General features: G+C 31.4%; 1 protein-coding gene across 2 annotated transcripts; it reads left to right on the forward strand.

Annotated features, from left to right (window-relative positions):
• The first annotated feature begins 59 nt into the window (after nt 1-59).
• On the forward strand, nt 60-15,211 carry LOC129227758 (protein AAR2 homolog). 2 transcript variants are annotated; one of them, XM_054862362.1, is made up of 5 exons: nt 60-124; nt 8,103-8,406; nt 11,988-12,122; nt 13,505-13,709; nt 14,650-15,211. In XM_054862362.1, the coding sequence occupies exons 2-5, from the start codon at nt 8,103-8,105 to the stop codon at nt 15,131-15,133; spliced, it is 1,128 nt and encodes a 375-aa protein (XP_054718337.1). In that variant the 5' UTR covers nt 60-124; the 3' UTR covers nt 15,134-15,211. The 2 variants fall into 2 exon arrangements, with proteins under 2 accessions (XP_054718337.1, XP_054718335.1); XM_054862360.1 differs by having other exon boundaries at nt 68-124; nt 8,085-8,406.
• Nucleotides 15,212-15,699: the final 488 nt, after the last annotated feature.

Raw genomic sequence — 15,699 nt, forward strand, 5'->3', positions numbered from 1 at the left:
AATAAACCGGTGTGATGTAACCGGTGAGATACCTCGGATCAATAAACACTACGTTCATTTACAAATTAAAATACTGTGTGATGTTTTTTCAAAAATCAGAAGAAAATAAATACAAATAATTAAAGTATGATTTATTGATTATTCCAATGAATGTATAGCATTAAATGTACAGCATAAAATGGTTATTTTGAAATTGAACAAGCAGAAAGGATTATGTTAGTTTAAATATTAAGAACCAACATTTTTGTAGAATATATAATGTGACCAGACGTCCCGCTTTTTGTCTTACTGTCCCGCTGCGGGAATGTCCCGCCAAAGTGTCCCGCTTTGTCGAAAAAGTCCCTTTTTTTTTGTTTAAATTCCGTCACACAAAAAATATAACATATACAATCTAGATTTTTTATACGTTTTTTCGATTTTTTGCTGTCAGTAAACGTAAGAACGCCATGTAAAATGTTATTCTTTAATGTTTAATACGCTGAACTACCTCCATCATGATTTGGATTGAAGAGGAGTTGTTCTTTATTGGTACATTTGAGTTATTTCTTGGCATTTTTCTGTTACGTAAAATATTAAGCCTGTGGGAAAAAAAACTACCCCCCCCCCTCCCCCGTCATGTGTCCTGATTTTCAGCTTGAAAAATCTGGTCACATTAAGAATATATGATCTTGTGCTGAATTTAAGAAAACTGGAATTCAACGTTTTAAAGCATAACTGCAAAAAGAGTTATTTTTGGGAAACTAATACCTTTCAAAACAAGTGCACGCTTTCAATAACTGCATTCACTAATTTTTTCTAATACATATTTTCATAGTCTGAGCATTTTGTCAATATATGTCGAAAACATGCTTTTGTCTCGAATTTAGGAATTTTCATTTTGTTGGATCTGTTTCATTTGTCTGCTCTCAAATAATATTCAGCTTTTTCTGATGTCTTACAGAAGTAAACATAAGTAGTTTTCTCTTTCAGCTACAATGAAGAAATCAAAGAGTTTCATGTAAATAATAACCATAAAGAAATTGTTAGAACGATTCTGGTCTTGCATCTCGTAATTGAAATCCATTTTCATCTGCCAGACTCATGGCCTTAAAATTAATTTTTATTATCAAAACAATATCAGCCATTTTGGAACATTCCCGTTCTACTCTCATCAGGATTTGTTATTGTTTTGATTTTTTTAATTTAAATCAGATTTTTTTTTATTTAAATCAGATTTTTTAAAAATCTATTAAAATTTGTGGGTATTAATTACTTTACATTTATTAACATAATATATTTCATACTATAGATGAAAAATTAACTTTTTAGCTATTTTCAATAATAGTTTAAGTAGATTTCTTTACACAAATGCATGATTCAAATTAAAATTAAAGTTTACCTCCTAGCTACAACTACCAATTCTTCAATTATAATTCTAGGAAACAGTAATACCACAATTTCCTAGAATTATAATTTTTATACTTTTTAAGAAGAAAAGATTTTAAAAATTTTACAGTTTTCTATGTTCATCAGCTTAGAGTCAACAAAAGTTCTGAAATTGATTCAATTGTTCAATTGAGATGGAGAAGACAAAAAGAAAAAAAAAAAAAAACCTTTGATAATGAAGTCTGAACTAATGAATCCAATCAGCTTACTTTTAAAAATAGGAAAAGCACTTTAAATATTCAGTATTTTTTAAAGATTTTTCAATATGTTATAATGTTTAGATAAGATTTTGTTATAGGCTTTGCTAAAATATAAGGTTTCCATCATCATTTACATTTTTAGAGTAAAATAATATGCTAAACAATTACTTTTCTTGACTATAACATATTTGTCATAGAGTATAAGAAAAACTGCAAATTTTTATTTTGTTCTGAACAACTAATTTTGGAGTAAAAGTAATATTGAAAGAATTTGAAAACCTGTTACACACACAGAAAATGGGATCTATGTAGTTTTGCCAGTTGGAGTTAAAATTGTATAATGCAGCATTGTTAAATTTAGAGCCACATATTCTAAAAGTGCAAAATGAATTTGTAAAAATAAATGCAACTGATTTCAACCACTGATTTTGTTTAAAAAAAACACTTGATTAAAATCAATTGATTTAAATCAATGATTTTTTAAAAAAAAATCACTTGATTTAAATCATGATTTAAATCAACGAATCCTGACTCTCATCAAATTTATCATGGTTTAAAAGCTTTCAAATCTTAACAATCCACTTTGTTGTATCACTTTCAAGATAAAATTTGGCAAGCAATATGCCTCTGTATGAAATAATTGAAAATTTTAAGTCGATGCATGGCGTCAGATTGAAAGCATAGGCTTAGACAGCACCAAAATTTTGGAAAGAACCAAATATGCAGCTAAAGATTAAAAAAATTAGTCATTTCATACTTCACCATAGCAAAATGTAAATACTGAATAAAAACCAAAAATATTTTATTACTTGACTATATAGTATATAAGTGTGAGGGGGAGGGGCTAAAGCAAAATATGAATCAATTTCGTGCCCAGTGTCTTCAAAAGTTAAGTACAGGACTAAAATTTATGTCTTAGGTCAGGAGTTCCCCAACTAAGTGCCGCTGGAAGAGGTGAGGGGTTGCCGCGAAGTGACCATGGGGCATTTCCACGAAAAAGTGGACATGAGGGTAAAAATTTCAAAATTGTCCTTTTGCAATAAATAATATGTCAAATTAAAAGTAATAATATGAGGATTATGAAACTGTAAAAAATATTTTCATTATAATTACTGTTTTTCATTTTTTGGGGCTTAAAGTTAGTGCAACATAAAAAACTTTCAGTTTGAAAAAATAGGGTATATTTTCATTCTCTCTGAAACAATACTTCAAACAGTAGCATTTTTATTTTGTGTACATTTATTGTCATTTCTGACCTTTGACTATCTTTTAAAGTACTTAATATTTGCTAAAAATACATTAAAGAACATTTGTAATACAAATATACTTATAAGGTCCGTCTGTCACACCCGCCACAGAAAAGATGCTTAATATAGCATAGCAAATGCAGCATTCCATGAAAAAGCATGAAATTTCATAAAAGTCTAATTATTGTGCATCTGATTAAGTATGACACAAAAAAAATTTGATGAAAGAAAATTAATATGAAAATTTTGGCGTGACGGTTGTGACAAAAAGTTTGTGACGGGTCGTGATAAAATCATTGTGACGGGTGTGACAACACTTGAAACACTTTCTAAATTTCAAAATAATTCCTAAATTTAATAGAACAGTTTACATACTTCTTTTTCACAAAAAAATAAAAGATTAAAAAATTGTAATAAATCCTGAAATTCAAAACATTTGAATTTGGCAAGTATTGTAATTATTTAGTATTTCATTTTTCTTTCATTCTTCATAAATTTTCTGATAAATACAAATTATAAGATTAATTTTATACAGACATAACTGTGCCATAGAATTAAATGTGGTTTACATTTTTAAACTGTAACTTTATCTCATATAACTCTATCTCTTTGTGAGAGTTCTTTTGTGATTCTGATGGTGAAGAGATCAAAGTTTCTTTCCTACAACAGAAGCTGTTTTTCTTCAATATTACATCTTTTTACGTCACAGCTCATCAAATACTATAGTCAATGGCAATGTTGTCATCAAGATGGGACAAATCTATCGCAATAGAAGGCATAAAATCGTTTCACCACTTTCAGGTGTGCGATTCTACAAATCTTTTAATTGGAAAGACTGCTAAGTCTACATTGAAAAGAGTAGCTGTCACTTCAACTCAAACAGTAGATCTTCCTCCTAACAGGATCCTACAACCACCTGAGCTTACAATTGGTGATTTTGTTTTGGTTTCACTTACCACTACAGGCAGCAGTACGAAGCACTGCATAAATAAATTTTATTATGCTACTGTTTTGGGCATTGACATCACGAAAGAAGAAGTAAGTTTAAAATATATGCAGGCTAGTGGACCCCATTGGATTTGCTCAGAAAAAGAAGATATTTCATCTGAAAAAATATCGGTAATTATTAAAAAAGTTGCTCCACCAGCCCTTGCAACAAGTAGAGGCCATTATAAGTTCTAAAACAATGGTACATATAGGTATAGGATTTAATTTCTTATAAAATGTAAGTATATATTAACTATTGTCAAGCTCACTATTTGTATGTACTCTTCTGTTTGTGTGTATTCTTCTTTAAAAAGTTGCTCCACAAGCCCTTGTAATAAGTACAGGCTACTGAAAGTTCTAAAACAGTTGTATGTATGTTTATATAGGTGTTATTTCCAATAAAATGTAAGTATATGTTAAGTATTGTCCAGTTTAATAGTTGTACTGATCACTGTTCTTCAAAAATTTGCTTCTCAAATTCACAACTTGGCACACTGTCACACCCATCTCAAATTCTGTCACACCCGTCATGCCAGAAAAAAAATTCCTACAAGGTAAAAAAAATTAATTGTGCTATAAATCTTTTTTTTAAGTTTCATCTGAATCTCATTCAATAGAAAAAAAATGCTACAGAAATGAGACATTAAAAAATTCACAGGAAATTGTACAAATGCAAAGGTAAGTGAAAACTCATGTCCCGAAAACGTCGCACCCGTCACAAAATTTAAAATATTTTTTTAAAAGAATTGAAAACTTCCACAGTTTCATTTTAGCTTAATTATTTAAGCAAATGTATAGGTTAACATCATTTAAAACTTTGTTGGTGTTTACTAAGTTATTGACTGGGTAAAACTCAGATACAACTCTCAAAAATAGCGTCTCAACGTCACACCCGTCACAATGGAATTGCCCCATGGTAAAAATATTATGTATGTATAATAGAACTAGACTAGGGTGTCATGAGCAGATTCTAATTCTCTAAAGGGTGCAGTGTATTGGAAAAGTTTGATAACCCCTGTCCTAGGTGGTGAGTTTTTATATTGTTTATTTCTTGAATTTGAATAAAGGGTCTATTACTTCTAAATAAAATTATTAATTGCATTTGAAAAGGTTAGATTGTTGAGTTTTACTCTTGCTCATTTGCAAATAAATATTGTTTATTCATGAGTAAGAGTACTCTTTGAACAAGAATAGGGTAATAAACCAGAGCTGAGAAGGCAGCTGGAAAAATTACGAACTCCTACACTTAGGGTGCGTTCAAAAAGTCTAACGAAACTCACTGGCTTAACGAACGATAACTCTTCGGTTTTTCGTTACCCGCGTTCACTTTTTGAACGATCAGTTAAAATTAAAGATGAAGGACGTTAGGTTAGCAGACGATACAGATCATTGCTTTTTCGTAGGATATGTATTTTGAAGTTAGTGATGAAAAAAAGACTAAAGAATTCTTCTTTTGAATAAAATAAAAAGAGGAAAACAAATTTTCAGATTCCTTTCAACTAAATTTCATCATCATTGAGATAGTTTTTCAGATTCCATCATTGTTTCTTAGCACAGAACAACAAATAGTATTTCTTTTAAAAAAGAAAAAAAAAATATGTTCCCACACATTCTATTTTCTGCCGTACTGTTTGCAAATGTTGTTAATTTCTAAAAAAATCTGAAAAAAATTTATAGAAAAGTCTCTTGCTTACTCTTAAATTGATGTACCCCCGGTATATGCAGAAAAAGTCACATCGACTCTTTTTGGATAGAAAGCATTGCACTATAAATCTACTAACTTTTATAAAATCAGATATGACCTGACTTAAGCAAGGTATTTTGAATTATTTCTTGATGAGTTAGAGAAAAATGTAAAATGTGTTTTTCATTTAAAATTTCCGATCTCTGACACATCCCCCCCCCCCCCATTAAGAAATGATAGGCAAAGGCAAATTTAAATTATTTGACTAAAAGTAAAGCGCAATGCATCGGTAAAGGCAAGTAAAATTCAAAATTATTATTATTTTGTGTCATAGTTGTCTAGAGCAAATGGATAATTAAAGCAGAAAGTATTTATTTCTATTTCTTTTACTGAAATTTTCTCAACCCTGCAAACCCTGATGTATTATCGCTACAAGATTTCATATGCTCAACAATAAAGTCATTATAAACCACACATATATCGCATTTAAAACATAAACATTGCATGCACTGGGCACCGCCATGTTTTCTAACTGAGCAAACCAACTCTTTCCTTTGTGAGCTTCGTTAAGAATTTCGCTTCACGAAACTAACCGAGTTACACTTTCTGAACGACCAGTTAGCTAACGCGTTCTCTTTTTGAACGCCTCGTTCGGTTAACTTGTTAAACGCGTTCGACTTTATGAACGCACCCTTAGAAAGGCTCTGACTGAGAAGCAAATAAACAATCACTCACAGTATGATACTTTTTGGACAGGCTACGTTAAGGTAATAGAAAGTGATGTGTAGGGAGCAGCTGAAACAAAAAGGCATTGCTATGACTTTATAACAGCCTACAGCTCTCTAATGCTAATTATTTTCTTTTTCTGTTCCAGCATTAGTGACTGAATTTTTAAATTCTTATTTGGGAAAGTGAGTGGTGAATTTGCTTATTTGGGGGCCTGTCTATCACAGGCCTATATGTAAAATATTTATTATGTGCATTTTTGGTTCTCCTTCAAGGCCCCTATGTTTGTGGGGGCCCTTTGCAATTGTGACATGGTAAATCCTCCACTGAATCTTCGAAATTTCATCCTATTTCTATTAAAAAAGAAAAAATATGTGTAACTCAAAATTTTCTGTATAATTTATTATAAGTGCGTTAAGTTGTTCATAGTCTGCCACACTAAATTTTTATATTTTAACATTAAGTCAGAAGATACAGTGAAATCCTGTACGATAGTGAAATACGATACAACAAAATATCAGTTGCAATAAAAAACATTTTCAGGCATTATTCAAGTGTCAGTACATTACTTAAATTTCATTACAACAAAGAAAATTAGTGGTCCCTTGAAGTTTGTTGTAATGGGACTTCACTGTACAGTCGAGTCCCGACTTACGAGAGGGATGTGTTCCAAGACCCCTCGCGCAAGTCGAAACTTCGCGTTGGGGAATAGGCCATGTTTAAAAACTTTTATAAACATACCCAATAATAAAAGACACTCGTAAACACCACCTCAAACTGTTAAAAACCATTTCTTAACTATACATTACTGTTTCTTCCTTAAAAAACTGAATTATTGTATTTAAAAAAATTCAACATAATATTTATTCAACATAAAATACTGCTTAGAGTATAAATACTGCTTTATGTAGTAAGAAAAACAAATGCATTATAGTTGTACTGTACAGTAGATCCAGTAATGATATTTGTAACTTAAAAAAGTGTAGATGGTGATGATTTATGCTGCGTCATCAAACCGTTATTCTTATACATTTTTAAAAACACAATACAGTTGCTTCACTAGTTCTTTTATAACGCTTTCATCTAAGGCAACACCCCTTTTCCTGGTTTTTTAAATTCACAATACAAGAGCAGCTTCCATTTTCATATTTTTTGCATTTTGCTTAGATACTACTCGGTGAACTTTTACGGATTTCCTTTTCTTGACTTTTAATTGTACATATGGAAGATTCACGCATTACTAATTGTCGTGCTACCTTCGACACATTTTATAGTTGTTCAAGCACATAATTTTTAGCTTTTCTTTAATTGTCGGAAATTTTCGTTTTCTTTCTACCTTCACAAACTTTAAATGAAACAGCGCCTCTTAGGTGTCATTATATTTCATCAATTTTACCATTTAGAATGAAACAAATTAATTGAAAATGAGGAGTTGTTATTTGTATAAGCAATGTTCAGACTAGTACAGTGTGGGAACTTCCGCTCGCAGTGATGCCAAAGGGATGAAGGTCCATTCAAGGAAAAAAAAATTTTAGTAGCCAATAAAAATGCCGATACTTACACGCCACGATTCCCTTAAGAAAATTTTCATGTTGCAAGCGAGGAATTCGTATTAGATCTAAAAACTTTTACCGGTGAAAAAGTTGAGTTATAGCCATTTGGCGTAAGTCGGATTGCGTTGTAGCGGGAGTCAATTGTATATGTTATGAATTCTTGACCGAATGTTTGTCCATTACTTATAGTATGGCTCAATAAGTAGATTCAATAAAATTGCTAGTTGTTGCATCAATAATGTACATAACATATTTTTTACAGCTTGAAATTTGTTTGAAGATGGGAGAATCAGCCAGAGAAGATGAAAAACTAAAAATGTCTCCAGAGACAGCAAGAAAATTGTTTGACAACGGAGGAGCATTGATTGTTTTAAATCTTCCTGTTGGCTCAGTATTTGGCATTGACATGAAAGTATATCAAGTTGGAGACAAATTCAAAGGCCTGAAAATGATTCCTCCAGGATTACATTTTATATATTATAGTGCAGTCAGTAAAGATGGCTGTACTGCTCCAAGAACAGGATTTTTTCACTTCTTTTCACCAAAAGAAATTGTTATAAAAAAGTGGGATGCAAGTAATGAAGGTAAGTGCTAGTAATTCTTTATCAATAAAAATTTCGTTTTTGCTGAGCTTTAAATGACTCTGGGTGATTCCACTGTAACGTGTGTGATTTTTTGTTCTATTTTTTCTTTTCCAAATTCTTTTTCATTAGCTCAGCATAAAACGCATTGGTTAATCTTATCTTACTGGAAAATCGATCGTCATGGTATGACGGGTGAAAATTTGCTTCTACATTTGGACTCAGCAATTGCCTGTTTGGTGATATTTTGGTAGTTTAAGTTTTAACCCTAACTCCAGTGGATTAACCCTTAACTCCAATAGGTAGCGTTCATTGTTGACCATTTTTACGTTTCTTCATTCCCCTGAAATGACACAGTCTTATCAGTAAAATAGTTAAGTTACCAGATTCAGTTCAGCCTTGTCACATATTTTCAAACTATCATGCTGTGGCACGAGTTTCATTGTTGAAACATGTGGGTTACTTTATCATTGGCTATTATTTTTATACATAAAGGGCTACTTCTGTCCAGGTGTCCGGGGTAAACTTCAAAACTACTCTACGGATTTTAACCATTTTTTCACCATAGATGGCTACATTATCAGGGAACAACTTAGGCTATAATTTATTGCTAAAAAACTTAGTTTAAAAACGTCGTGATCGAAAACAGTAAATATCATGTAATTTCCACATCAAATGATTAAAGATTAAACCCATTGTTTCGAAAATTCGTTGCCTTACAACAGCAATACTAAAAGTAATCATAATGTAAATTTTGAATCAAGGCCTCTCTGGAACAAGCATAACATTTATTGCTTTCTTAGGAATTGCATCCTCATCTTTATACATAAAGGGCTACTTCTGTCCGGGGTAAACTTCAAAACTACTGAACGGATTTTAACCATTTTTTCACCATAGATAGCTACATTGTAGGGAATAACTTAGGCTATAATTTATTGCTAAAAAACTTAGTTTAAAAATGTCGTGATCGAAAACAGTAAATTTCATGTAATTTCCACATCAGATGATTAAAGATTAAACCATTAAGAATAGACCTAGCTATGGCAACCCTTTTGCTGCTCATAAATCAAACCATGCGACTGGTGGATATCCTAGCAACAGCGGGCGTTGATCGTAGCAGACGATCAACGCCCATGAGAAATAAAATAAATAGAATTGATGGAACACGGAAGAATGATCTTTTATGGAGTCCGATTTCTAAATTTGTTATTCTAAGTTGTAAATATTTTGCTAATATAGTGAGTTTTTCGTTTAGATAGTATTGTGCATTTTCTTTAGTCAATTTCAATAACTCTCTAAGCAATTAAAGATGCTAGCGCCCAAAAAAAATCGCCAAATGGTAAGATTTTTACCTACAATTTCAATTTAAGATACCGATTAGTGCATTTTTGCGTTAACGCAAAACGTTTACGCCATTACGTTCACGCCAACGCTAACGTAGCAGTTCCAAATGAAATAAAGGTTACTGAAAACTGTGATCAAAAATTAATTACTAATGTCAAATTAATGCATAACTAAAAGAAAAACAGTTCAATCTCTGCACCTGGAAAAAAAATCATAAGAAAACACGTCTTAAAATACATGTCGAGAGCCAAACTATAGATAATGTTTCCATCTAGCAACCATGCTGCCAAAGTTTTCGCCAAGCCTCCCACCAGTCACATTATGTAAGGCCCCTATATATACGAACCGACGCATCAGCTTAAGATTAGCCATTTTGGATCAGAGCGCGTGTTTGAGTGGCTGTCTTTCTGGCGAGTTATCACGTTTGTTGATTGTTCACTGTGAGCAATTATTGGCTGCACGTGAATTGTTTGAAAACTAAATTATTATTTTCGGCAAATCTGGCGAAATCCGAAGCTTTGCTGTAGCAACCCTAACAGCGCAACAATGAAAAATCCGATCCAAGATGGTTAAACTTAAGCTGATGCGTCGGCCTGTCTATATAGCGGCTCTAACATGATGTATCCATGAACCAATTTTTTCATCAGCAAGTCTGGAAAAGCTTGGTCTACTCTTATTATTAATATATGGATTAAACCCATTGTTTCGAAAATTCGTTGCCTTACGACAGCAATATTAAAAGTAATCATAATGAAATGTAAGTTTTGAATCAAGGCCTCTCTGGAGCAAGCATGACATTTATTGCTTTCTTAGGAATTGCATCCTCATCTTTATACATAAATAGCTACTTCTGTGAGGATGTCTGGGGTAAACTTCAAAACTACTGGACGGATTTTAACAATTTTTTCACCATAGATAGCTACATTATCAGGGAGCAACTTAGGCTATAATTTATTAATTAAAAACTTAGTTTAAAAAAGTTATGTTGGAAAACAGTAAATTTCATGTAATTTCCCCATGTTATGATTAAACATAGAGTAAAGAAATGTACATAGAGAGGTCCCGTCTATGGTAAAAAGGAGATGAAATTGAAGCCAGAATTATGGATACAGCGGTGCAATGATGAGCGGAGTTATGATAACGTGATCGCTTCGCGAGCATAGTTTTCACCAATCTCGCAAAGAGACCGTATAAAGTAGATGGCGGACTAGTTTGCATTTTAATTCATGTTTTAATGCAATTTCAAAAATGTGCTTCATAAACTTGCAACAATATCTAAGTTTAAATTAACAACCAATTGAGATTCAGTAATGGATTGTTTTGAATCAAGATGCATCTTAAAATACTTAGCAAAAAGCTAAGGATCTTGGAATGCAGGCTTCAATTTCTTAGTATAGCAGGGCCTCTCTATGTAATTTCTTTACTCTATGTGATTAAATATAAAACCCATTGTTACAAAAATGCGTTGCCTAACAACAGCAATATTAAAAGTAATCATAATGAAAATTTTGAATTAAGTCTTCTCCGGAGCAATCATGAGTTTAAAGTCATTTATACATTTGGAAACTCTACTTTTCGCACCCTAAGGGAAACATAGAGGGCTTTTTTTTTCTTTTTGTATGTGTGTGTGTACTATTTAATTAAAGGAAGCAAGCGCAAGGTTTTTTTAGTGATCTTTGTTTTTGTTAGCTCATATTTTGGAAATTCTTCAAATTTTTATATGCTTAAATTCGTGCTTTCGTTTCTAAATGAATATTCGTTGGTTCTTTACACTTACTGCTATTTTACTTTTATGGGTAAGGAAGAAGCTCGATTTTTAATCACGTCAAAGCGGTGTATCTTAAGTTCTTCCAGTTAAAACAGAAAATGAAAAAAGTAGCGATTGTTTCTTACAATTATTACTGACTCAGGCAACGCCGGGTATTTTTGCTAGTTTATTTTATATGAGGATTGTACATTCTTAAAACAATTAAATATGCAATTTTATTATTCTCAATTTTTCATAATTAATTATTAATTTTATGAAACTTGTCTAACATGTTTGACAATTTCAGTTTTAAGTAGTCAAGAATCTGCAATGAACATCGCAGCGACCCGCTGTTTCAAATGACACTGGGGCTGAGTAGGGTCATTATTGTAACTGTTTATACCTTATAACATTGCAAAAACCTTATAACATTGCATGCTCTTTGTAAGTGAGCTACATTATTATTATTATTATTTTTTTAAATATATTTCAGATTTGAGCAGCATTCAAGCATCTCAAGAAGAGAAAGATAGAATTCAAAGCAACTTGAAAGATTTAGACAAAAATCTAGGTGCTTATCCTTACCAAACACTGAAACAATGGAAATGCCTCACATGCAATATTTCTGGTAAGAAATCATATTTATTCTTTCTTTTCTAATAATCAAATTTTGAATAATTTTCAATGTTATGCAACAGTCTATCAGTGTATAATGAGTCTTTGTTTATTTTTGTAAAAAAACTTTTTCACCCTTATGTAGTGATCATTTCATGTAATAAATTACAGTAGAACCTCATTTATTCGGATAGAATTTGTTGACCAAAATATGTAATACATATATGATCAGATGGAAAATAATTTAAAATTTAGTTGCAAGAACAGTTACTATTATAATTAATCTAATGATTCCTTTTTTCTGTTGGTTAAATGTACAGTTACAGCACAATAAATTATTGTAATTAAATGCGTTTTGTCATGTTTAAGAAAGTTTTACTAGAGTCATTGCATTGAAGTAGATTTACTCACCAGCAGTATCCCCAACTTGTGAGAAAAATTTAATGGAATCAAAATCTTTTAGGTAAAGTGACATGGTTTTGGTTATTCATGAGTGAGGGTTTAAAAAAAAAAATGATGGTTAGAGATGGATTTTTAAATTAAAACACAAAGTGTTTTGTTAAACCCTATTTTCAGAGCTTTTTCTTACAAAAGCAGAACCTAGCATTTGCTTTAACACAATAAAATGATTTACAAGTTAAAATTACAAAGACTTGAAATTTAGCATTCCCAACTGTGTTTTTTTTTTCTTCTAAGAATTGTTTTCTGAAAAATCATTTATTTTCTCTTTGTGCCTTACTGTAATTCTTGCCATTTTTCAAGAGAATTTCTTTTACAAATACAATTTGTTTTTTATTTGCAAATGTCAACATTTAAATGTAAATAGAAAATTGAACAATTGACTGTTGTTGTTGTTGGGGGGGGGGGGAGAACAAATGGTGGGGCTCAGAGATCTCAAGAGGCAATGAAGTTAGCGCTACTGCTCATCAGCTTATAAATTAATTGAATAATAAATACTACTATTCTTTTGATCTTTTCAGTTTTTAACCGTTTTTAAACAGTATATAAATTTTTGAAATTTCATGTCAAATTGCTATTTTTGGAAATTATAGCATTGTTAAGGGACAATGGGGTTGGGACATCCATCCCAATATATTTTCAAAATTAAAGTCAAATTCAGATTACTTTGGCGACGTCAAAGGAAGTTATTTTCTGAAACTAAAGCTTTAAAAATGCAATTTTACACCATCTTTGGCGATAGGTGACACTGAAGGATGTGGTGATGTTAAAGATATGAGAAAAATTACGGGTTCTGTGCAAGATTTAGATTGTTTTACAAGCATACATAAACTATTTTTTTTTTCTTAATATAGATGAATGCTCTATCGTGTGAATGAATAAATATTTTGTATTTTAACAAAGTGGTTCAACTAATACTTTTTCCAAAATTTGTAGAATCTTTAATAAAAAGACTTCAACCAACATCAGGTGTAATTAATTCAGTGACTCAACTGATCCCTTTGAGTTATCCAGCAAAAGAAAATGCAGAGCCGGGCAGTTCTACTGGGAAAAGATTTAAAAGCCTGGAAGATAAATATTTACCAGAAATGAAGAAAGTTCCAGGGACAGAAATTAGATTCACTGAAATTCCTGAAATGAGGTAAGATTTTTTTTTGACACATCTTCATGCCACAAAACTAAAAGTAGTATGTTGCTTGCATTACTTACAGATTGGTAATTCTGACCAGAAATTACACAATAGTGTAATAATAAAAATGAATCAAATAAGTAGCAATCAAAAGAGCATTGTAGAACATGTTTATAGATGCTTAAATTATTTGCCCTCATGTCCCCGTTATCGGAAGATAAGGTCTTGAAGTCAACCAAAATCTTAAGAAAAGTCGCCAAATTTAGCAAGTTTCAGGACATAAATTCGGGTATTTATTGATGAAACATAATGTTTGCTTCTTAATTTTAGATCAATCCTTGTCAGAGGCAAACATTCATGCATTCTTCATGACTATTTCTCAGCAATCATTTTACTGTCACCGAGGCAAATTGCACATTGTTTTAAGTTCATAAATTGAGATCTTTTAAATGTTCAGCTACTCGTTACTTTAATGTGCCAAAAGCTCTTTTGCTTGCATGGAAAAAGAGATTAAAATTAGTTAATAATGAAGAAGGTTCATCCGTCTGGACTTGGTAAAGTAGGCGTGTTATTTGACTGCATTACTGAAATTGAGTAGGAATCTTTAAGCATCTGCCAGTTGTAAAAAGTTATCTAGTGACAAAAAAAAAAAAAAAAAAAAAAAAAAAAAACTGATATGCTTATATAATCCATTACTAATTATTTTCTAAATCCTACATTTCATGCAAAGTATGCTGAGCAAAAATACTAAGGCATTTTTCACAAGCATGGATTGTTTGTTGAATAAAAACAAATAGAAGCAGAATTCTGTGAATCTAAATATTGGAATTCGTGAAAAAAAAAAAAAAAAATCACAGGCATGATTACAGCATTTTTCTTCTATTCTCTGCAGTTTTAAATAAAACTTGGGAACACTACTGAATTGTCTTTAAATTATCCTTTTCTTCCTTAGATATCCAGAAGGCAGTTCAGCAGCCGAAATAACGAAACATAATATGGATACAACATATGTGTTAGAAGAATTACTGAAAAAGTATGAAAATGATGATGATTTACTTGGTGAATTACAGCTAGCACACATATGTTTTTTAATTGGACATGTTTATGATGCATTTGAACACTGGAAAAATTTAGTACATACTTTATGTACAGTTGATTCTGGTTTGAAGAAGCATAATGCATTGCTTACAACATTGTTAACAATTCTTCATTATCAACTAAAAGAAATTCCTACAGACTTTTTCGTAGACATTACATCTGACAATAATTTCCTTTTAAATACTTTGCAAGTATTTTTTGCAAACATTAAAGAAAGCGATGCAGATGAAAAATTCAAAAAGTTTGCTGATAATTTTCGAAAAAATCTCACTTATACATATAAATGGGACTTTGAGAGAATTCCAGATGATGAACAACCTGTTATTGTGAATATGTAAATACATCGTTACAAGTTTTTTAAATGTTTTATGTATATAAGTTGTTTTTGTAAATAAAATGAATTAATCACTGGTTATTTCTATTTCAAGCCAAAAATAAAAAGCACACAGTTTTGTAGAAAATACATTCTAAATAGCTGTTTGTCATGAAATCATAAAAATGCTGAGATCGGAGTGGGGATTTAAAAAAAAATTAGCTCATAGGATAACGGCACCAGTAACAAACATGCTTAAGACATCGCTCTCAGGTAAACTGTATTTTCTGACCCTTTTAATGTATCTGATTTTTAAAACTATTTTTCTTCCATGCAACACCATCTCATCTAACGTTTGGCTGCTTCTGGATCCTCGGAATTAGTCAGTTCTATTTTTATTTGTTGAAATTTGAAGAAAGCTCGGAGTCCCAGTAACAGACACCGACCATTCTGATGATACCCAGTAACAGACAGGCTAAAAAGGATGAGTAACAGACAGGATGAGAAATTCCCCTTCTCTCTTAAAAATTTGCAAATGTTCTTTAGTTTTACTACAAAAGCCTTTTAATTCAAGTGAACAATAATTGAGTA

This window comes from Uloborus diversus, chromosome 8 (assembly GCF_026930045.1).
Source record: "Uloborus diversus isolate 005 chromosome 8, Udiv.v.3.1, whole genome shotgun sequence".
NCBI classification, from domain to species: Eukaryota; Metazoa; Arthropoda; class Arachnida; order Araneae; family Uloboridae; genus Uloborus; species Uloborus diversus.

Excerpts from the sequence above, each read along its gene's own strand:
- LOC129227758 (XM_054862362.1), top strand. The coding sequence starts at position 8,103 with ATGGGAGAATCAGCCAGAGAAGATGAAAAACTAAAAATGTCTCCAGAG. Across the intron at positions 12,123-13,504 it reads CCTCACATGCAATATTTCTG|AATCTTTAATAAAAAGACTT; the intron begins GTAAGAAATCAT and ends CAAAATTTGTAG. Across the intron at positions 13,710-14,649 it reads ACTGAAATTCCTGAAATGAG|ATATCCAGAAGGCAGTTCAG; the intron begins GTAAGATTTTTT and ends TTTCTTCCTTAG.